Here is a 15,209-nt window from a genome sequence, read left to right on the forward strand (position 1 = left end):
TATATGTGTACGTTCCTTTGTGCCTCGCATCATACTTTTTGTCTAGAACGGGATTAATGATGTTTAAGGTTTGCCATTTCCAGCCAAAACGATTTGTTTAAAAAATTAAAGCTACATACATGTACAGGTTCCTACGTGTATGTAAGAAACTTTTTTTTTTTTTTTTTTTTCTGCAAGTAATTCTTATTCCACAACCTGAACGCATTATTTTGGGTTTTAGTTATTTGAATATTTGAAAGCTTACGCCTACCCCCCCCCTACCCCCACACACACACACCCCCCCACGGGGTCTGAAGGCAGCACTGCATGAATGAGTATGACGTAGTTGCAGCGTTGTGCCATTGAACGCAATTTTCTACGTTTTTCAGCAATATTTGTTCAAAATGTTTGAATTGTTTTTTTTTTTTTACAACCTAAACTAGTCACCGCGGAGAATATATGTTTACGATTTCAAAATATGAAAAAAAAAAAAAAAAAAAAAAGAATAAACAAGGGCAACGTTGCGTTGTGTGACGTCAGGGTTCAGAGGTCCTAAACGCACGCCCACATCTTTTCCTCATCGGAGCGTTATTGTCGTTCAGACATAATCCTGGCGATGCATCTGTAGTCACACGCGGCGGTAGCGGGGTTTTTCCACGGTGGACGCGGTACGCTTTTGATGTCTTGAAATTATGACACACAAAGTTTAAAGCAAAAGCGTCCTCTCTGAGGGATCGCAATAGTTAGCTTGTTATGCTACGTGGCTACCGGTCTTAAATTACTCAAGAAAAAAAAAAAAAAAAATGAAGCCCGCAGGCGGAAACACCAGCATGATGGACATGTTTGAGAAGGGAAAGGTCCTGACGATTTGCGCCCCAATGGTTCGATATTCAAAGTAAGAGCAATCTTGTTTTCTTTCTGTACTTTGAAGATGGCGATTTTCGTAGTTATAAAGCACGTGTAACGTGTTTGTTGTTGTTGTTGTTTTTTTTTTCATATAGACTTGCGTTCAGGTCCTTGGTTAGGAAGTACAACTGCGACATCTGTTTCACCCCGATGATTGTTGCTGCTGACTTCCTGCGATCTGTGAAAGCCAGAGACAGTGAATTCACCACCAATGAACGTGAGTAGTGACGCTGTAATATGAACATCCTGCAGCTGACGAAGCGTTGCGCAGCTCCTCCTCACAAACGCGAGCTTTGCGCAGGTCTGCCCGTGCTGTTATTGTACCATAACCGCGTGAAATGATGAGAGAAGTGTCAAATATTGTCGTTTGCTTTCCCCTTATCTTCCCCAGGCGACCGACCCCTGATTGTACAGTTCGCTGCCCATGACGCCCAGAGTCTGGCCGATGCAGCCTGTGTGGTAGCACCTTTTTCAGATGGAGTTGACCTCAACTGTGGGTGTCCCCAGAGGTGCAACTAATGACATTAGGCCCTAATACATGTTGGCCTCCATTCACTTTGTATTACTATGTTATTTATTTATTTATTTACTAGAGTGTCAGAAAATGTGTTTTGATTGATTTCCAATGGAATGGGGGATTGTATGGTTTTGATTTGACTGCCGCTATTTCAATTTTTTTTTTTTTTTATTGCATGGATAATTGGGTACAAATCTATTAAATCCTGTGAACTCAGATCATGCCTGTAAATCTTGCAAAAGTTATTTGATTATTTGTCTTGTATTTTCAGATGGGCTATGTCAGCCGGTTATGGCGCATGCCTCATCAACAAACCTGAACTTGTGAAAGACATGGTCAGACAAGTCAGAAACCAAGTGGACAATCCAAACTACACAGCATCCATCAAAATAAGGTAAAAAAAAAAAAAAAAGTAACCGGTTTGACATCATGCTGTATAGAGAGATTGATGGTAGTTTACTGCAGATATGTCAGTATTATTTGTGCGTGTTTAGTAATCACTGTAAAAAAAAAAAATGTTTTAACTGTATTTTTTAATATAGTATTACTGAATCGGGTAAAAAGAAAAAGCTGGATGTGTCAGAATTCATATAATATAATTTTAAATACACAGCTACAACCTCCTGTGTTCAAAATCTGGGTCATAACAACAGAGTACTTCTTTTAAAAAAAAAAAAAAAAAATCACTTTACACACAGAATTCACAAGGACTTGAAGCAGACGGTGGATCTGTGTCAGAAGGCTGAGTCAGCCGGTGTGTCGTGGATAACGGTCCACGGTCGTACAGCCGAGGAACGCCACCAGCCAGTCCATTATGAAGCCATCAAGACAATCAAAGACAGCGTGTCCATCCCTGTCATTGCCAATGGGGACATAAAGTACCTCCGTGATGTTGAGTCCACTCACCAACTTACTGGTGTTGATGGTTTGTTTGTTTTTAACACGTTTGCGTATCAACAAATAACAGATGCATAAATTACAATTATGCTTTGTAATTTGCTAATTTCATGTTTTTTTTTATTTATTTGCCTATTAGGTGTGATGGCTGCACGGGGGTTGCTTGCTAACCCTGCCATGTTCGCAGGCTATGAGGATACGCCTTTGGAGTGTATATGGGACTGGGTGGACATTGCCATAGAACAGGGAACTCCATTCACATGCTTCCACCACCATCTTATCTACATGCTGGAGAGAGTTAGCTCCCAGCCTGAGAGAAAAGTGTTCAATTCTCTATCCAGTACCTCAGCTGTGATAGATTACCTCCAGAACACATATGGTTCAGTTTACGACCACGGAACATGAGCATATTGAAACGTAATGGTATTGATTTTAGTATCTATATTTTTTTCGCCAAATAAATACTGCAAAACTGTAATCATATCATCAGTGTCTGTCTTTATTGCTGTACTTTCTCCAATCAAGTCATTGTGTTTGACATAATATGTAGTTATTTGTAATGCTGGTCTTAACAATCAGGAGCTAATGTGGATACATACTAAGGCTTATTTTATTTTTTTCTTCTGAATTATTTATAATCTGTAAACATACATACTACTGTATGCCAGAGCTACAAACATCGCATGTATTTTGTTCAGTTGTAGAGATGAGGAAAAAGTCATACTTTTCAGTATTTTAAAAGTCATCAATATGAAGGACATTAAAACTAATAAAATATATTTCTATTGAGACTTTGAAGCTAGATAAGAAAAATGAAATTACAAGAACTACAAAACGATTTTGAGCCAATCATTTGTTTTATATTTACTGATGATTGTGATGATTTGTGAACACCCGAAATAATATAGATGTTGCGTCATAAAACATTGGCAGTTTACTGCAAACTTGGTTTTGCTGATAAAGTCCTTTAGAGCAATAAACTGAAAGTAATATAACGTTGCCTTCAAAGTAAAAGCAACATTTGCTTCTGCATCTGCAAAAGAGGCGTGTACACACACGGTGAACTTTAATATAGAATATGATTTTACTAATAGTGTAAATTAATAATAATCAACACTAAAACAATTAACAAACACGCGCATTCCCTATGTACGTTAATGTTTGATGGCAATGTGGTCGTGAAAAACTATTCGTGTCATGTTTATATACTACGGTACAGTCAACGTGCCATATTAGTTTTATGTTGAAAACCGGAACCGGAAGCATATTTTTCAGACGAGCTGATTGGTTGGAGCCAAAAAAAAAAAAAAAAAAAAAAAAAAACGCTAGAACAGGAAGACACTTTTCCGTGGCCACTTCCTGAAGTTAAAGTCTAAGTAACTCCTCGTTAAGTCCGGTTTCCCGCGATTTTGTTTTGGTAAGTTGTTTATGATTACAACATTTGGAGACACGTACCTTGATTTACACCTCTGAATGTTTCGTAGCCATTTCGAAATCGTCAGGCGAACGTTGGGTTATGTTTTACGTGCGCGAACATAAAGATGGAAAGGGTGAAATAACTTCAAACGGCTCGACATTTTATCTGTAATAAGCACATGTCCGCTTTCTTTTGTCGTCTAAAAACGTATCGTGGCGGCGCTGCAACGCTGTGTTAAGGAAAGTTTGACAGCGTTAACGGAGCGGGAGCACTAACAGTAGCACTATTGTTGTCCTGAGAAGAAAAGCGGTACGGAAGCCGTGTGCTGTGAATTGTGTATTTCGTCAGAGGACCTGTCCGAACCCACGTCTTACCTTTTTCTTCTTGTCCTATTTCAGGTCTGTCTGTCTTTGTTTTTTGGGTTTTTTTTTTTTACCTTCAGGACACCTCCGCAGCGATGACGTTGCAATGGACCGCTGTGGCCCTCTTTCTGTACGTGGAGATGGGCCTCATCGTCATCCTCTGCTTACCCTTCATCTCAGCCAGGAGGTAAACGAGTCACATACGCGTTTTCAGAACTGATCAGGTTCATTGTGGTTTGTCCTGCAGAGAAAAGCGGTTGTTTCTTGTGTAGGTTAGTAACATAATACTTGCCCGTCTGGAAATGCTGTGTGTGGTTGTGGGTTTTTTTTTTGTGTGTGAAGGTGGCAGAGTATTTTCAATCTGAGGATCTGGAACTGGATGGCGAGGTTCTGGAACAAAGTGTTTCTCACCATGATCATCATACTTATTGTTCTCTTCCTCGGTAAGTGTTTCAAAGTTGTTAGTTGTTGTTGGGTTTTTTTTTAACTCGACTTTGTAGCTTTCTCACGACTCGAAACTGAAGTTGGGGCCACCTAAGACGACTCGATCCGATTTTTTTTTTTAAACGTTCGTCTTTTGGCAAAGTTTGGCGGAGTTTTTGGATGCCACAATAAAAGCTCAAACGCGAAAGCCACTTTGAACTTCACCTAAATCATTTTTTTGCAGTATTATTATTATTATTATTATTATTACTATAGGTAAATTCTCTCTTTGAAGATGCTTCTTAAAAGTTCAAGTGTAAATCTCAAATTTCAGTTTGCAACTCTCTCGTGTCTTTCTGTAGATGCTGTCCGTGAAGTCAGGAAGTATTCGGGAAAGGACCTCGGAAAAGATGCCAAGCTGCAACCAAATATGTTTGACCACCTCAACATGAAGCTCTTTAGGGCCCAGAGGAATCTCTACATCTCTGGTTTTGCTGTCTTCCTCTGGCTGTGAGTATTTGCTCTGGTATACCAGCAAAGAGGGAATCACCTATTTGGACTTTTTCGGTCCAGATGTGATACCTGAGCTTTGGGTATCGAGTGATACGGAGCACCCATCCGGTCGCAGTGTTTGGATCACAAACTGTATGCGTCGCTACGGAAATGGGATCACCCCTTTACGTCAAGCCTCTCCGCATACGATGCCACAAAACAACTGTTTTAGCTCCCTCCTTCTTCCTTTGGGCAAAATGGGCCGCCGAGCCCGAGGTGCCGCTCGGATTGGCTGAGGCCTGCCGTTTCCTCAATCTGTCATTGTCCAGTTTGTTTTGGAATTTCGTTTTTCTTTTGTCAATAATTCAGCTGTTCCGATCACTGTCAGACTTGATCTCCGCGTCTGATCGCTCCCGAACTGCAACCCCGTACGTGAACCGGGCGCTCCTCTGACCCCGCTTTTGTTTTCCAGAGTTATGAAGCGAGTGATCACCTTAATCAACCAACTGGCGTCGGTGTCCGGGACCACGGCTGCTCTCCAGGGGCAGGCTGAGACGGCCAACAAGGCTGCTGACAAATACATGAAGGACAACGAGCTGCTGAAACAGGTGGGCTCCAACACTCGTTGGACAACGACTCCCGAGGTGTCTCCGCGCTACTGCTTGATTCATCAGATAATTCGCTCTCGAGCGTTGGACGGGTAATAAATCAGACTCTGTTGTGAAATTAAAAAAATAAAAATAAAAAACGACAGATTTTGTTATGCAAGTTATGATTTTGATAGCACATATTAACTTGTAGCTTTCGCAGTTCACCGCCGTGCTAAGAAAGTACTCTGCTGATTTAGCACCACGGTCGCCCGACATTGTCTGACTCGCAACTGATTGCTTTAAGAGACATTCTCTTTCGTGTTCTGCGCCGTCTCCTTCCTTGTCAGATCCTGGCATCTGCATTTACTGCATTTACCCACAATGCAATTTAACCTTTGATCCGCACCTTTAATCTATCTATACTTGCAGCCTGTTTAATGAGTCTCTTTTTATGCCTGGGAATTCCTGGCGTACCCAGCGGACAGTTTTCCCACATACAAAGTGTTTTTTTTTTGTTTTGTTTTTTTAATGAAACCTTGTCAAGCGCACATCACTTATTCCATTTCCTCACTGATTCTGTCAGCTCTACACGGAAATAACTTCTTTTTTTTTTTACAGAGTTCCACGTATCCGATTGCTGTTTAAATGTTCTTCTGATTCGTGTCATTTGATATATTTCAGGCTCTGATGGAAGGAAAGGGTGACAAAGCAACTGCCGAGGGCATGGACCTGTTGAGGAAAGAAGTGGAGAAACTGAAACAAGAACTGAAGACCTCAGGAGATGGTTAGCGTCCACGTTCGCACGCCCACTGCGATCTGTTTGTAGCTTTCGCGCGTCATGCCGTGGTGTTTTTAATCTTCCCATTCGCAGGAAATGTTAACAGAGCACCTGTGGACTTTGCGACCTGTCGCCCCCCCCCCCGGTGGCGTAGTGCGTAGAGGACGCCTCGTGCTAATGCGACTTGTTTCCTTCTCCAGACCTGAAGAAGTCCCAGTCAGAGGCAGGCGTGATGAAGCAGCAGACGGAGGCCGTCGCCAGGGAGTACGACAGACTGCTGAACGAGCATCAGAAGCTTCAGGTGATAACGACTTGTCGGGGTCGTTCGCCGTTTACATATTTTCCACAAAAAAAAAAAAAAAAAAAAAAAGACACGCGAGCCGATCAGCGTCAGGCGGGGAATACGTAGAGGACGTGGTTTTACGCCCGCGGAAACATCTTTGAGATGTCGAGACGGAAAAATGATTCGGACGCGTCGTACGTTTAGTCCGGCGATGACGCGTCTTGAGTTGTTGAATGAACTGAATGATGATTTGACATCCCAACGACAAGGAGGAGCCACGAAATACCAGCAGTGTCAAAAGTTCTTACGACTCGGCGTTTTCCTGCCTCTGAGTCGTTCCGGCGTGCCGCTGCTCGGGACGTCCCACCCGGTCCCCGTTATTCAGGTGTGCCGCAACGGGTACCGAATGAGTCCCGCAGAATTCACGGGGAGCTCCGTGAGGCTCCCGAGCACTCGCAAGCCACTCAATGAAAAGTCACCTGCTCATCACAGAAAGACCTGGACCTGCTGCTCGGTGTTTGGTGGAAGGATCTCACCGTCCCTCCTGTTTTATTTGTCGGCGTTTTATTATTAAGCCTTTTTTTTTCCGACTAGTTGTTTTTCCCCGCAGTATTGACTTCTTTGCTGATAATCTCCTACAAAGCGTTTTGTTCTTGTTATGTTTATATTTCTTAATTTCAACGCGATCAGATTTCCTTTTCCTTTTGCGGTTGTTCTGTTAGAACGGCTGGAATCGCTTTAACACACGCAAACCCCTCATTGAAATACAGCGATTTGCAGCTGATATCAGTGACGCAATTACTCTCAGTAAATCACCCGCAAAACGGGTGCAACATTTTTTTTTTTTTTTTTGCAAACTTTTGGAAGGCGCGCGCAATTTCGTACCTGTTATGATTTATGAGTAAATCAGGCCCAAAAACTATTGATTTAGTTTAATTATTTCCATTGAAAATCCATATACAGTGAACCCTCGTTTATCGCGGGGGTTACGTTCCAAATAGAAACCGTGATAGGTGAAATCCGTGAAGTAGTAACCTTTATTTTTTTTACAATTATTATACAATGAAATACTCCATAATACATTGAAACCAAAGAACAAAACCTTTTTACAAGCCCAAGCATTTGTTTAACAAATAAAAGTACTGTATAAATGTTTTTTTTTTTACAAATAACTACTGTACTGTAAAATAATAATTTTAATCATCAATACGAACTGAAGGCTTCAAATTGCTGAGATCGGCACCGCCCCACTGCGACCCGAGTCATTGGATTAGAACGGGAGGAAATGAAAAATGATGATGAAAACAAATACAAAGTACAGTAAGACAAATAGTGACTCGTGTATTTCACTGCTCTTCTGACTGAGCCGCTGCATCCTGACTCCGCTCTGCAGCGGTTCTTTCTTCTAAAGCCGGCGGTGCAGGTGTGGTTTTTCGAGAGAAGAACATAGTTATCGGTAGTTGTTGTCGCTCTTTTTTCTTCTGGGCAAAAAGATTCTTATAAACCGACATGCCACCATCGATTATTTTTAATTTGGCAAGCTGTTTTACGTACGTGTACATATTAAACCGCAACGTTATTGACAAACAGGTAGAGAAGAAGCGGAGAGACTGTTTAGCCAATCAGAATGCAGAACACAATGCACGATGCAAATCCGTGAAGCAGCGAGACCGTGAAAGGTGAACCGCGTTATAGCGAGGGTTCACTGTATGTATTTTTTTTTTTTTTTTTTTTTAATTGAGCAAAATCTCTAAACCTTCGATTCGTTTATGTAGCTTTACGTAATATCAACAAAAAAAACTACCACGAACTGACATTTTCTTTCACATGTTTGTCCTTTCAGAATCTTCAAGACAGCGGGGATAAAAAGGACGACTAGTTCTTGCAGAAGCCTCGAAGATTACAAGTGTTTACGCAACAACTCGGCCCAATCTACGAGAGAGAGCTACCGCAACGCATGATTTAGCATCGTATAACGCCGTGTCACAAAAGTGTGCAGCACAAACCCAGGACGGGCTCCCCTGAAGAACAAACGTCTGGCTTATTTCACGAATGGTATTAAGGGAGGTGATTTTTTTTTTGATTTTTTTTTTTTTTTATATAAAGGCAGCGGAGTGGCTTAAATGGAATGAGTAATATGGGATGGGTTTCCTGTTTCTGCCTGGTGCAGCATGACTTAAGAGGATTGCTTTCAAGTGCACGCTATCAGGCAGAGACAGCAGCGCGAGGTAATCGGGAGAGAGTTCGGCTGGTTATTGACCCGGGTCTGATCACAGAGCACTTATGTCAAATATGCAAGTATGGGTGCGTTCTGGTTTGTGTTGTTTTTTTTTTTTTTTTTTTTTTTTTAAGCCATTTGCACAGTTTGGAGTGCAAGTTATGCGGGAAAGCTAGAACAATCCATGACGGCGGAAAACGGCCGTACATATATTTCTGCGTGAAAGGTTTGCTTATTTAATACTGAATGCCGCAAGGAAAACCCGGCTGCACCCACTTCGAGCTTTAGTGCAGAATGTAAATTTAGCGTTTAAATGCGCAGCCGTGAAAATATGGTTTGTGCGTACAGCTGCTCGCAGACAAATCATTTCCACGTTGTGTTCCGGCCGATGTTCTGTAAAATGCGTAAGTCCTCGTTGTGGACGAGAGGGGGTTTGGGTGGAGGAGGGGGGGGGGGGGGGCATTAACATCCAACACTGAAGTTCTTCTGTCTTTATTCCAGCGAGTGCTGATAGAAATCTGCAAAAACACATTTGAATAAAACTGAATTTTAGAAGGGACAGAAAATTGAATTCAACCACTTGAGATTTTATTTCGGGCATTAAAATAAGACCGACTTAATCGATAAACTTAATGAACATAGTCAAAGAATGTCTTGTGTAAAAAAAAAAAATTCTAAACCGGTGGGCCCAGATTGTTTTAGATTGGCTGCTCTGCGTTTACCACGTTTTATTTTTTATTTTTAGGAAACACTTTTCAGTGGGATTTGTACGTTATGTGTGTCACTAAATGGGAAGGTTCATGACACTTTGCTGTGTTCCCGTTACCCAGACAGAGCCATATAACTGTGAAAGAGGAGCCGAGATCGTAATCACCACATTTCAATGTTTCCTAGTTCTTTATGCTTTAGCAGTTACTCTTAGAGTTTCCCACAGTTTATCTTTACGTCAGGAAAATAGAAAAAAAACAAAACTTTTTTTTTATTTTTTTTTTTTAAATTCTGTTGTACACAGAAACTTTGATCGAAGTGCCTTTTAGGTGGACGTAGGAGGTTTTGTTCAATAAAGATGTATTTCATTTACCCTCTTGCTTGTTTGTAACTTTTAAACACGCACTTTAATTAGGGACCTCGAATAAATAACACCAAAATCACAGTTTGATTGAATATTAACGTTTTATTTCAGCATTACATTGAAGATGTTCCTTGAAATTTGACAAAAAATTACCCAAGAAAATGATTTACTTTCTGATTTCTTTAATGCAAGTGAAGGCCTTCGCATTATTGAGATAATGGGTTCCTTTCTGTACACCGCTCACTGCTCCTCTCCCGAGTATGCCTGCTGGGGCCTGAAAACCAACCTGAATTCAAAAGACGACACAGTCACCGCACACTTCGAAACTGCCAAAAATCATACGTATCCGTTGTGGAAATAAACACGGTTCCCATTCTTTTTTTTTTGAGAAATATATTTCAGGACGTTATCAGGAAATATTCTTTGTCTGATAGGGGGGCGGGAAGGAAGGGGGTCACACCTGAAACTAACCCAAGTTCCTCTCCATTGAAGTCCCCTTTAAAACGGGTTAACCCATGGCTTTGTAATGAAGGACTACTGCCGACTGCTGGCTTCACCAACAGGCCTTTTTGAGTCACAGTAAACATTCAGTTACTGTAGTAGCCCGATGTCTAAAAATGCTAACAGCGCACAGAAACGGCACTGGTGCATTGGATTTTGGCAGTTGAAGGGGAAACTTAAATGGCAGTATTAAAACCAGCTACACATCCTGCGCTTTTTGATTCACTTGCTGTTGTGGAAGGGTGTTACACGTCTTGGTCAAAGCTGTTTAAAGCCACTTTTCAATGAAAAAAAAAAGAATAGAGATTTTGTTTTCTCCATCCAGATAATAACGAGCCAAGCTGTGAATTTACAATCGTCAAATCTGGAGTTGAACAAGTAGGCGTTTACTAACATTTAGAGTTATACAGCAAAAACCTTCATTGTAAACCCCGAAAAACTGATTTCACAGATTTTTATCCTTCGGACCAGGTCTACGTCCAAAACCACCGTACCTGTCAGATTTGTGGAACGCTTAGATGACGGTTAATAACGCATTTGCATGTTTGTGAAAACTTCCTTCCGTTGGTGACCAGAGCCCTTTTAACTTGATGTTGTTGTTTGGTACAGTGTTAAATGTGACACCATCTCACAACAATAGGAGGATAGTCAAAAAAAACACACACACAAAAAAAAACAACAGAATCAGTCGTTCAGACGCCATCATCTTAAGTTTCGCTTATGTCTCATCCTCACTAGTGAAATGTTAGCCTACAGCAGACTAACAATACATATGCTACATTGCGAATACTCTTCATTTCCTTGCGTTGAGGATTCTATGCTACCGTAATTTTTTATGAAAACCACATATTACTTAAAGATGCTCATACTCAGACATGTACACACAAAGCTCCCGTTAGGGATGGGCAATAATCACATTTGGTTGCAATCCCAAGTTTTTATACAAGGCCAGGATCACCGATAGACACAGATATTGATGTTTTTGGTTAAAGGCAGCTGATTTTTTTTTTTTTTTTTTTTTTTTTTTTGTTGTTCCATCATGTAAAGGAGACAAGTGTGATAAATTTGTCATTATTTCTGAAGCGAATGCATTGTTAATACTTGTGGATACAGACATAAATCATCTTAACTACGGTAGTAACTGTGCTCTGCTGATAATCAGTTGATGGCCGCAGTGGTAAAAATGGCACAAAGGTTTGCCGAAATCGATCACAGGCTGCGATAATGGAAAGGTGGACCGTCCAGTTGCTTTCTCGAGTCGATTTCACATCAAACACAATGTCGTTTTTTTTTGTTTTTTTTTTACAGATCAGTATTTGGAATAAAACAAAAATAAACTGTTAATGATTGTATGTAATTTGTATCCCTCACCCGATCCCAAGTGAATCTGAAGATTTTACCACTGTGGCCATAAAACTTCCTTAGAAAAATCATCAACGTGGTTCTATGGTGTTACTCCCTGTGTCGAACGTTTGTCTGGTACTTCAGAGCACGTAGTGAGTTTTGAATTAGGGTGGATTTATATTGTTTTAGAAAAAAAAAAAGGTCTGCCTGCTTATCATAAACGCAAAAGGTGAGGTGGTCCAGCGTAGCGCAGGCAGGCGGTGGGTCGCTCCGTGTTAACAGGATGCAAAGAAACTGAGAAAGGTAGTCTGGTTTTAGTGTTTCAACAGGTGTAAAGTTTCACTGAATTTGAGAGGTTGGTAAAGGTAACAGCAGCAGAAGTCCAAATATTAAATTGATCTTTGGCTTTGTATCAGCACTATTGATACTTTGGGCATCAATTTGGTTACATTCAAACGCCGTCAACTTCAAAAGCACGTAAGAGTATAAGAGTGTTTCAAAACATGACTAAAAGCAGCCCATATATTCTCAACCTTGCCATTCTAACTCCATAAGGTGCCTGAAACGTTTCAGCTGCCACTTGTTCCACATATCTGACGATTCACTCTCGGCTTCGGTTTTTCAGGGCGTTGCATTATTTCTTTCATTTTCCAAGCGGTCTAAAAGTTTCCATGTTTCCCAGGACACATGGGAACCCTAAAGAAAGTCTTCAAAAAAAAAAAAAAAAATGAACATTTGTATATTGTCTTACAGTTATAGTTGCCTGACATTAATTTGAAAAATCATTGTCCGGTTTCACGAACAGCTGTTGTAATTTTGGGATGAATCATTTTATGACAATAAAACTGATAAGAACAATCTGAGAGGATACCGCGATGTTTGTGGGTTTTAGCGCAGCTGACTTTTTTTCATGTGCAAAAATACACACACACACACACACACACACACGCACACACACACACACACACACAAAAAAAAAAAAGCAATATTACATAAAAACACTAACCTGTGAAACATACTGTATATAACAGATGTGGAAAAAGTGCTTCTACACATCAGCAATAAATGCACAATTCATGTGGCAACACTTCAGAAACAGGAGGATTTTAGCCCAAAGACTGGGACGACATACAGTATATATTTATCAGTGTTGCAACAGTATAAACTGCTTCTTCCAAGGCACAACAATGGTTATTTAATACCAGAGCCTGAGGAGCCCTGTTTAGATTTCTCTGAGCAAATGTATTATAATACTAATTATCAATGTCTTAAAATTTTGAGAGTTCTTTGTTCTCAATTAAAAAATTGTCCTCATTTACACCCGGTAAAGAAAGAGGTTTACTGGGCCGTGTTGGTTCAACACCGCTTTGTGGATGTAATCGATATTGAAACCAGAACGGACTCCACTGCACAAGCAGATTTCACTGAAATACAATTTCTATTTTTAGGTGATTATGATTATCAAAAGGAGCAGGTTCATCCAGAAAGCACCAAACACAAACTGCAGTACAATCAAACCTAACTTTGGGCTTCAGGTAAAAGGCAAAAGTTTTGGAGTCAGTCAGAAATTGTATCTTTTTTTTTTTTCAAACAAATATAAATATTTAAGAGTCTGAAATTTAAGAGTAGAATTAAAAAGTATTCAAATATATCTGTTCAAAATGTGACAAATTTCCTATCGAGTGTCTGTCAGAACACACAATTAGAGGTAACAGTTGAGTGAATGAGGCACGTGTCAAATCAATAACTGCCAAATTATTTTTAGTTTTACTGAAATACATGTCCAAGCACGTATTTCCACACCATGTTGATCTTTTTTTTTTTTTTAATTTGAAATTCTGAAAGAAGAATCATCTCTCATCTCTTAAAAGCCTCAAATGTTTATATCAATATGTATTGTGTGTGTTTTGTGACTCTGGTCGATAAGGCCACTTTACCTCCTCTGTTCAGTAACGCTGGTATCAGGAAGAAAAACTTCGTTTCAAAGATGAATCCAAAAGAGGCAGCTTAATAAATGCTGGTGTTCAAACTGGTGCGGTTTTCCTGTTTAATCTCTAAAGCCAGCATTTACACTGAGAAATATTGTGATTGTGCTTTTCTTTATATGGAAAAGCAACTGCATGTACATTCAAGAACTATTTCAGTTATTTCCAATTTCTGTCAGATTCACAAAGCCTTCACAGGTCCAGAAGTACAAATATAAAATGTATGCTTTACATGAGATAATCGGATAAAACGTGATTCCCTGCCAGTCTTATTTGTTTGTGAGCGTGTGTGCATGTGTATAGTGTCACTCTGTACATAATAATCATGTACGCAGGAGACCGGGGGGGGGGGGTGTCAGTTCTGCTGGATTTGTCACAGCCTCGTCTTCCTATCTGTGCTGTTCTCTGACGTGTGCTGTGATTGGTCAGAATTGGAAATCACAAACTCTTCCCTCCTGAGTGCCTCGAGTTCAGTTCCTCCATTAGCCAGAGCTCCGTGGATGCCACTTTTCTTCTCCTTCTTCAGCTGTCGACTGAGTAGAATGAAGCCCGGGATGCAAATAATAAACGAGATAGTCCGCAGGCTCAGAGTCAGGCCCAGGTATGCTATCCTGAGAAGCAAGAGAGGAAACGATATTATCGATTTGATGAAAATTTGTCTTTTTTTTTTTTGGACAACATGTCAGACATGGAAAGAACTAGTGGAGGCTACTTGAGCAAACAAGTTGGCAGCACAAACATCCTTTCTGGGGTGAGAAGGGAAAGAAATGGTGACCGACGGATACTGGCTTAATATGTTACTAAATCATACCAGAAAGTAGTGATGAGCTAACCAGCTCCTATTTTATATCGCTTCATATGCTTGATTTGGAAGCTTTGTGTAGTATGAACAGAGATTATAATGTTACCACAGTGTCAGGTGTTGCTACTTGGCTTTAGGTTACAGCTTGAGTCCCCCCCATGGTGTTCACTCAGCCTATATTTGTTTACATTTGAACAAAGTGGCACTATTAGTGGTTATAAAACGTCCCGTAAGAATCTAAAAATATGTCACTTTCTGTGTCATGAGCACCGGAAAAAGTATGATTTTAAGGAAATTGTGGCATTTGGGCAGTAGTGTTTTTTTTTTTAAAGTATGTGACAGCCTCTGCTGTACATGCTAACACTTAGTGGGAAAAAAAAGTTTAATATATCACCGTTGCAAATATGCCATGGCTCATAAAGGCCTGTGAGGGTTATTTTAATAAAGGAAGTTCTGACAATCTGCCAGGCTGGTATTACCCGACCCAAATTCACCATGTGTGTGTGTGTGTGTGTGTGTGTGTGTGTGTGTGTGTGTGCGTGTGCGTGTGTGTGTGTGTGTAAGTGGATCTAGCCTTACTACAGGGAGTTGTTTCCGGCTTCAATTCTTTGATATTTTCTGGCCTTGCTGCAGCTGTATATAT

General features: G+C 40.5%; 2 protein-coding genes across 4 annotated transcripts in view; one reads left to right on the plus strand and one right to left on the minus strand.

The window, feature by feature from the left end:
- Positions 1 to 528: 528 nt before the first annotated feature.
- LOC138615732 (tRNA-dihydrouridine(20a/20b) synthase [NAD(P)+]-like) lies at positions 529 to 8,679 on the plus strand. Of its 2 annotated transcripts, XM_069689532.1 has the most exons (13): positions 529 to 874; positions 981 to 1,102; positions 1,277 to 1,394; positions 1,674 to 1,796; positions 2,101 to 2,331; positions 2,615 to 2,622; positions 4,172 to 4,265; positions 4,421 to 4,521; positions 4,864 to 5,011; positions 5,466 to 5,601; positions 6,265 to 6,367; positions 6,562 to 6,662; positions 8,488 to 8,679. In XM_069689532.1, the coding sequence occupies exons 1-13, from the start codon at positions 783 to 785 to the stop codon at positions 8,521 to 8,523; spliced, it is 1,413 nt and encodes a 470-aa protein (XP_069545633.1). In that variant the 5' UTR covers positions 529 to 782; the 3' UTR covers positions 8,524 to 8,679. The 2 variants fall into 2 exon arrangements, with proteins under 2 accessions (XP_069545633.1, XP_069545624.1); XM_069689523.1 differs by lacking the exons at positions 4,172 to 4,265; positions 4,421 to 4,521; positions 4,864 to 5,011; ... (2 more) ...; positions 6,562 to 6,662; positions 8,488 to 8,679 and having other exon boundaries at positions 2,101 to 2,327; positions 2,439 to 2,782.
- Positions 8,680 to 10,858: 2,179 nt separating this feature from the next.
- Positions 10,859 to 15,209, minus strand: part of LOC138615721 (solute carrier organic anion transporter family member 1C1-like) — a 65,534-nt gene continuing 61,183 nt past the window's right edge. For both annotated transcript variants that reach the window (XM_069689509.1, XM_069689501.1), the window contains one exon: positions 10,859 to 14,375. In XM_069689509.1, the coding sequence (XP_069545610.1) occupies positions 14,138 to 14,375 (238 nt within the window). In that variant the 3' untranslated portion in view covers positions 10,859 to 14,137. The remainder of the gene's footprint in view (positions 14,376 to 15,209) is intronic.

Source organism: Brachyistius frenatus, unplaced genomic scaffold (assembly GCF_029030835.1).
Source record: "Brachyistius frenatus isolate BFR_SWC_R1_liver_20210118 unplaced genomic scaffold, ASM2903083v1 Contig_1, whole genome shotgun sequence".
Classification (NCBI taxonomy): Eukaryota; Metazoa; Chordata; class Actinopteri; family Embiotocidae; genus Brachyistius; species Brachyistius frenatus.

What these genes read in the sequence shown, in the direction of transcription:
- LOC138615732 (XM_069689532.1), top strand. Translation starts at nt 783, where the DNA reads ATGAAGCCCGCAGGCGGAAACACCAGCATGATGGACATGTTTGAGAAG. An exon ending in TGAATTCACCACCAATGAAC is followed by an intron (nt 1,103 to 1,276) that starts GTGAGTAGTGAC and finishes TATCTTCCCCAG; the next exon opens with GCGACCGACCCCTGATTGTA. An exon ending in ACGAGCATCAGAAGCTTCAG is followed by an intron (nt 6,663 to 8,487) that starts GTGATAACGACT and finishes TTGTCCTTTCAG; the next exon opens with AATCTTCAAGACAGCGGGGA.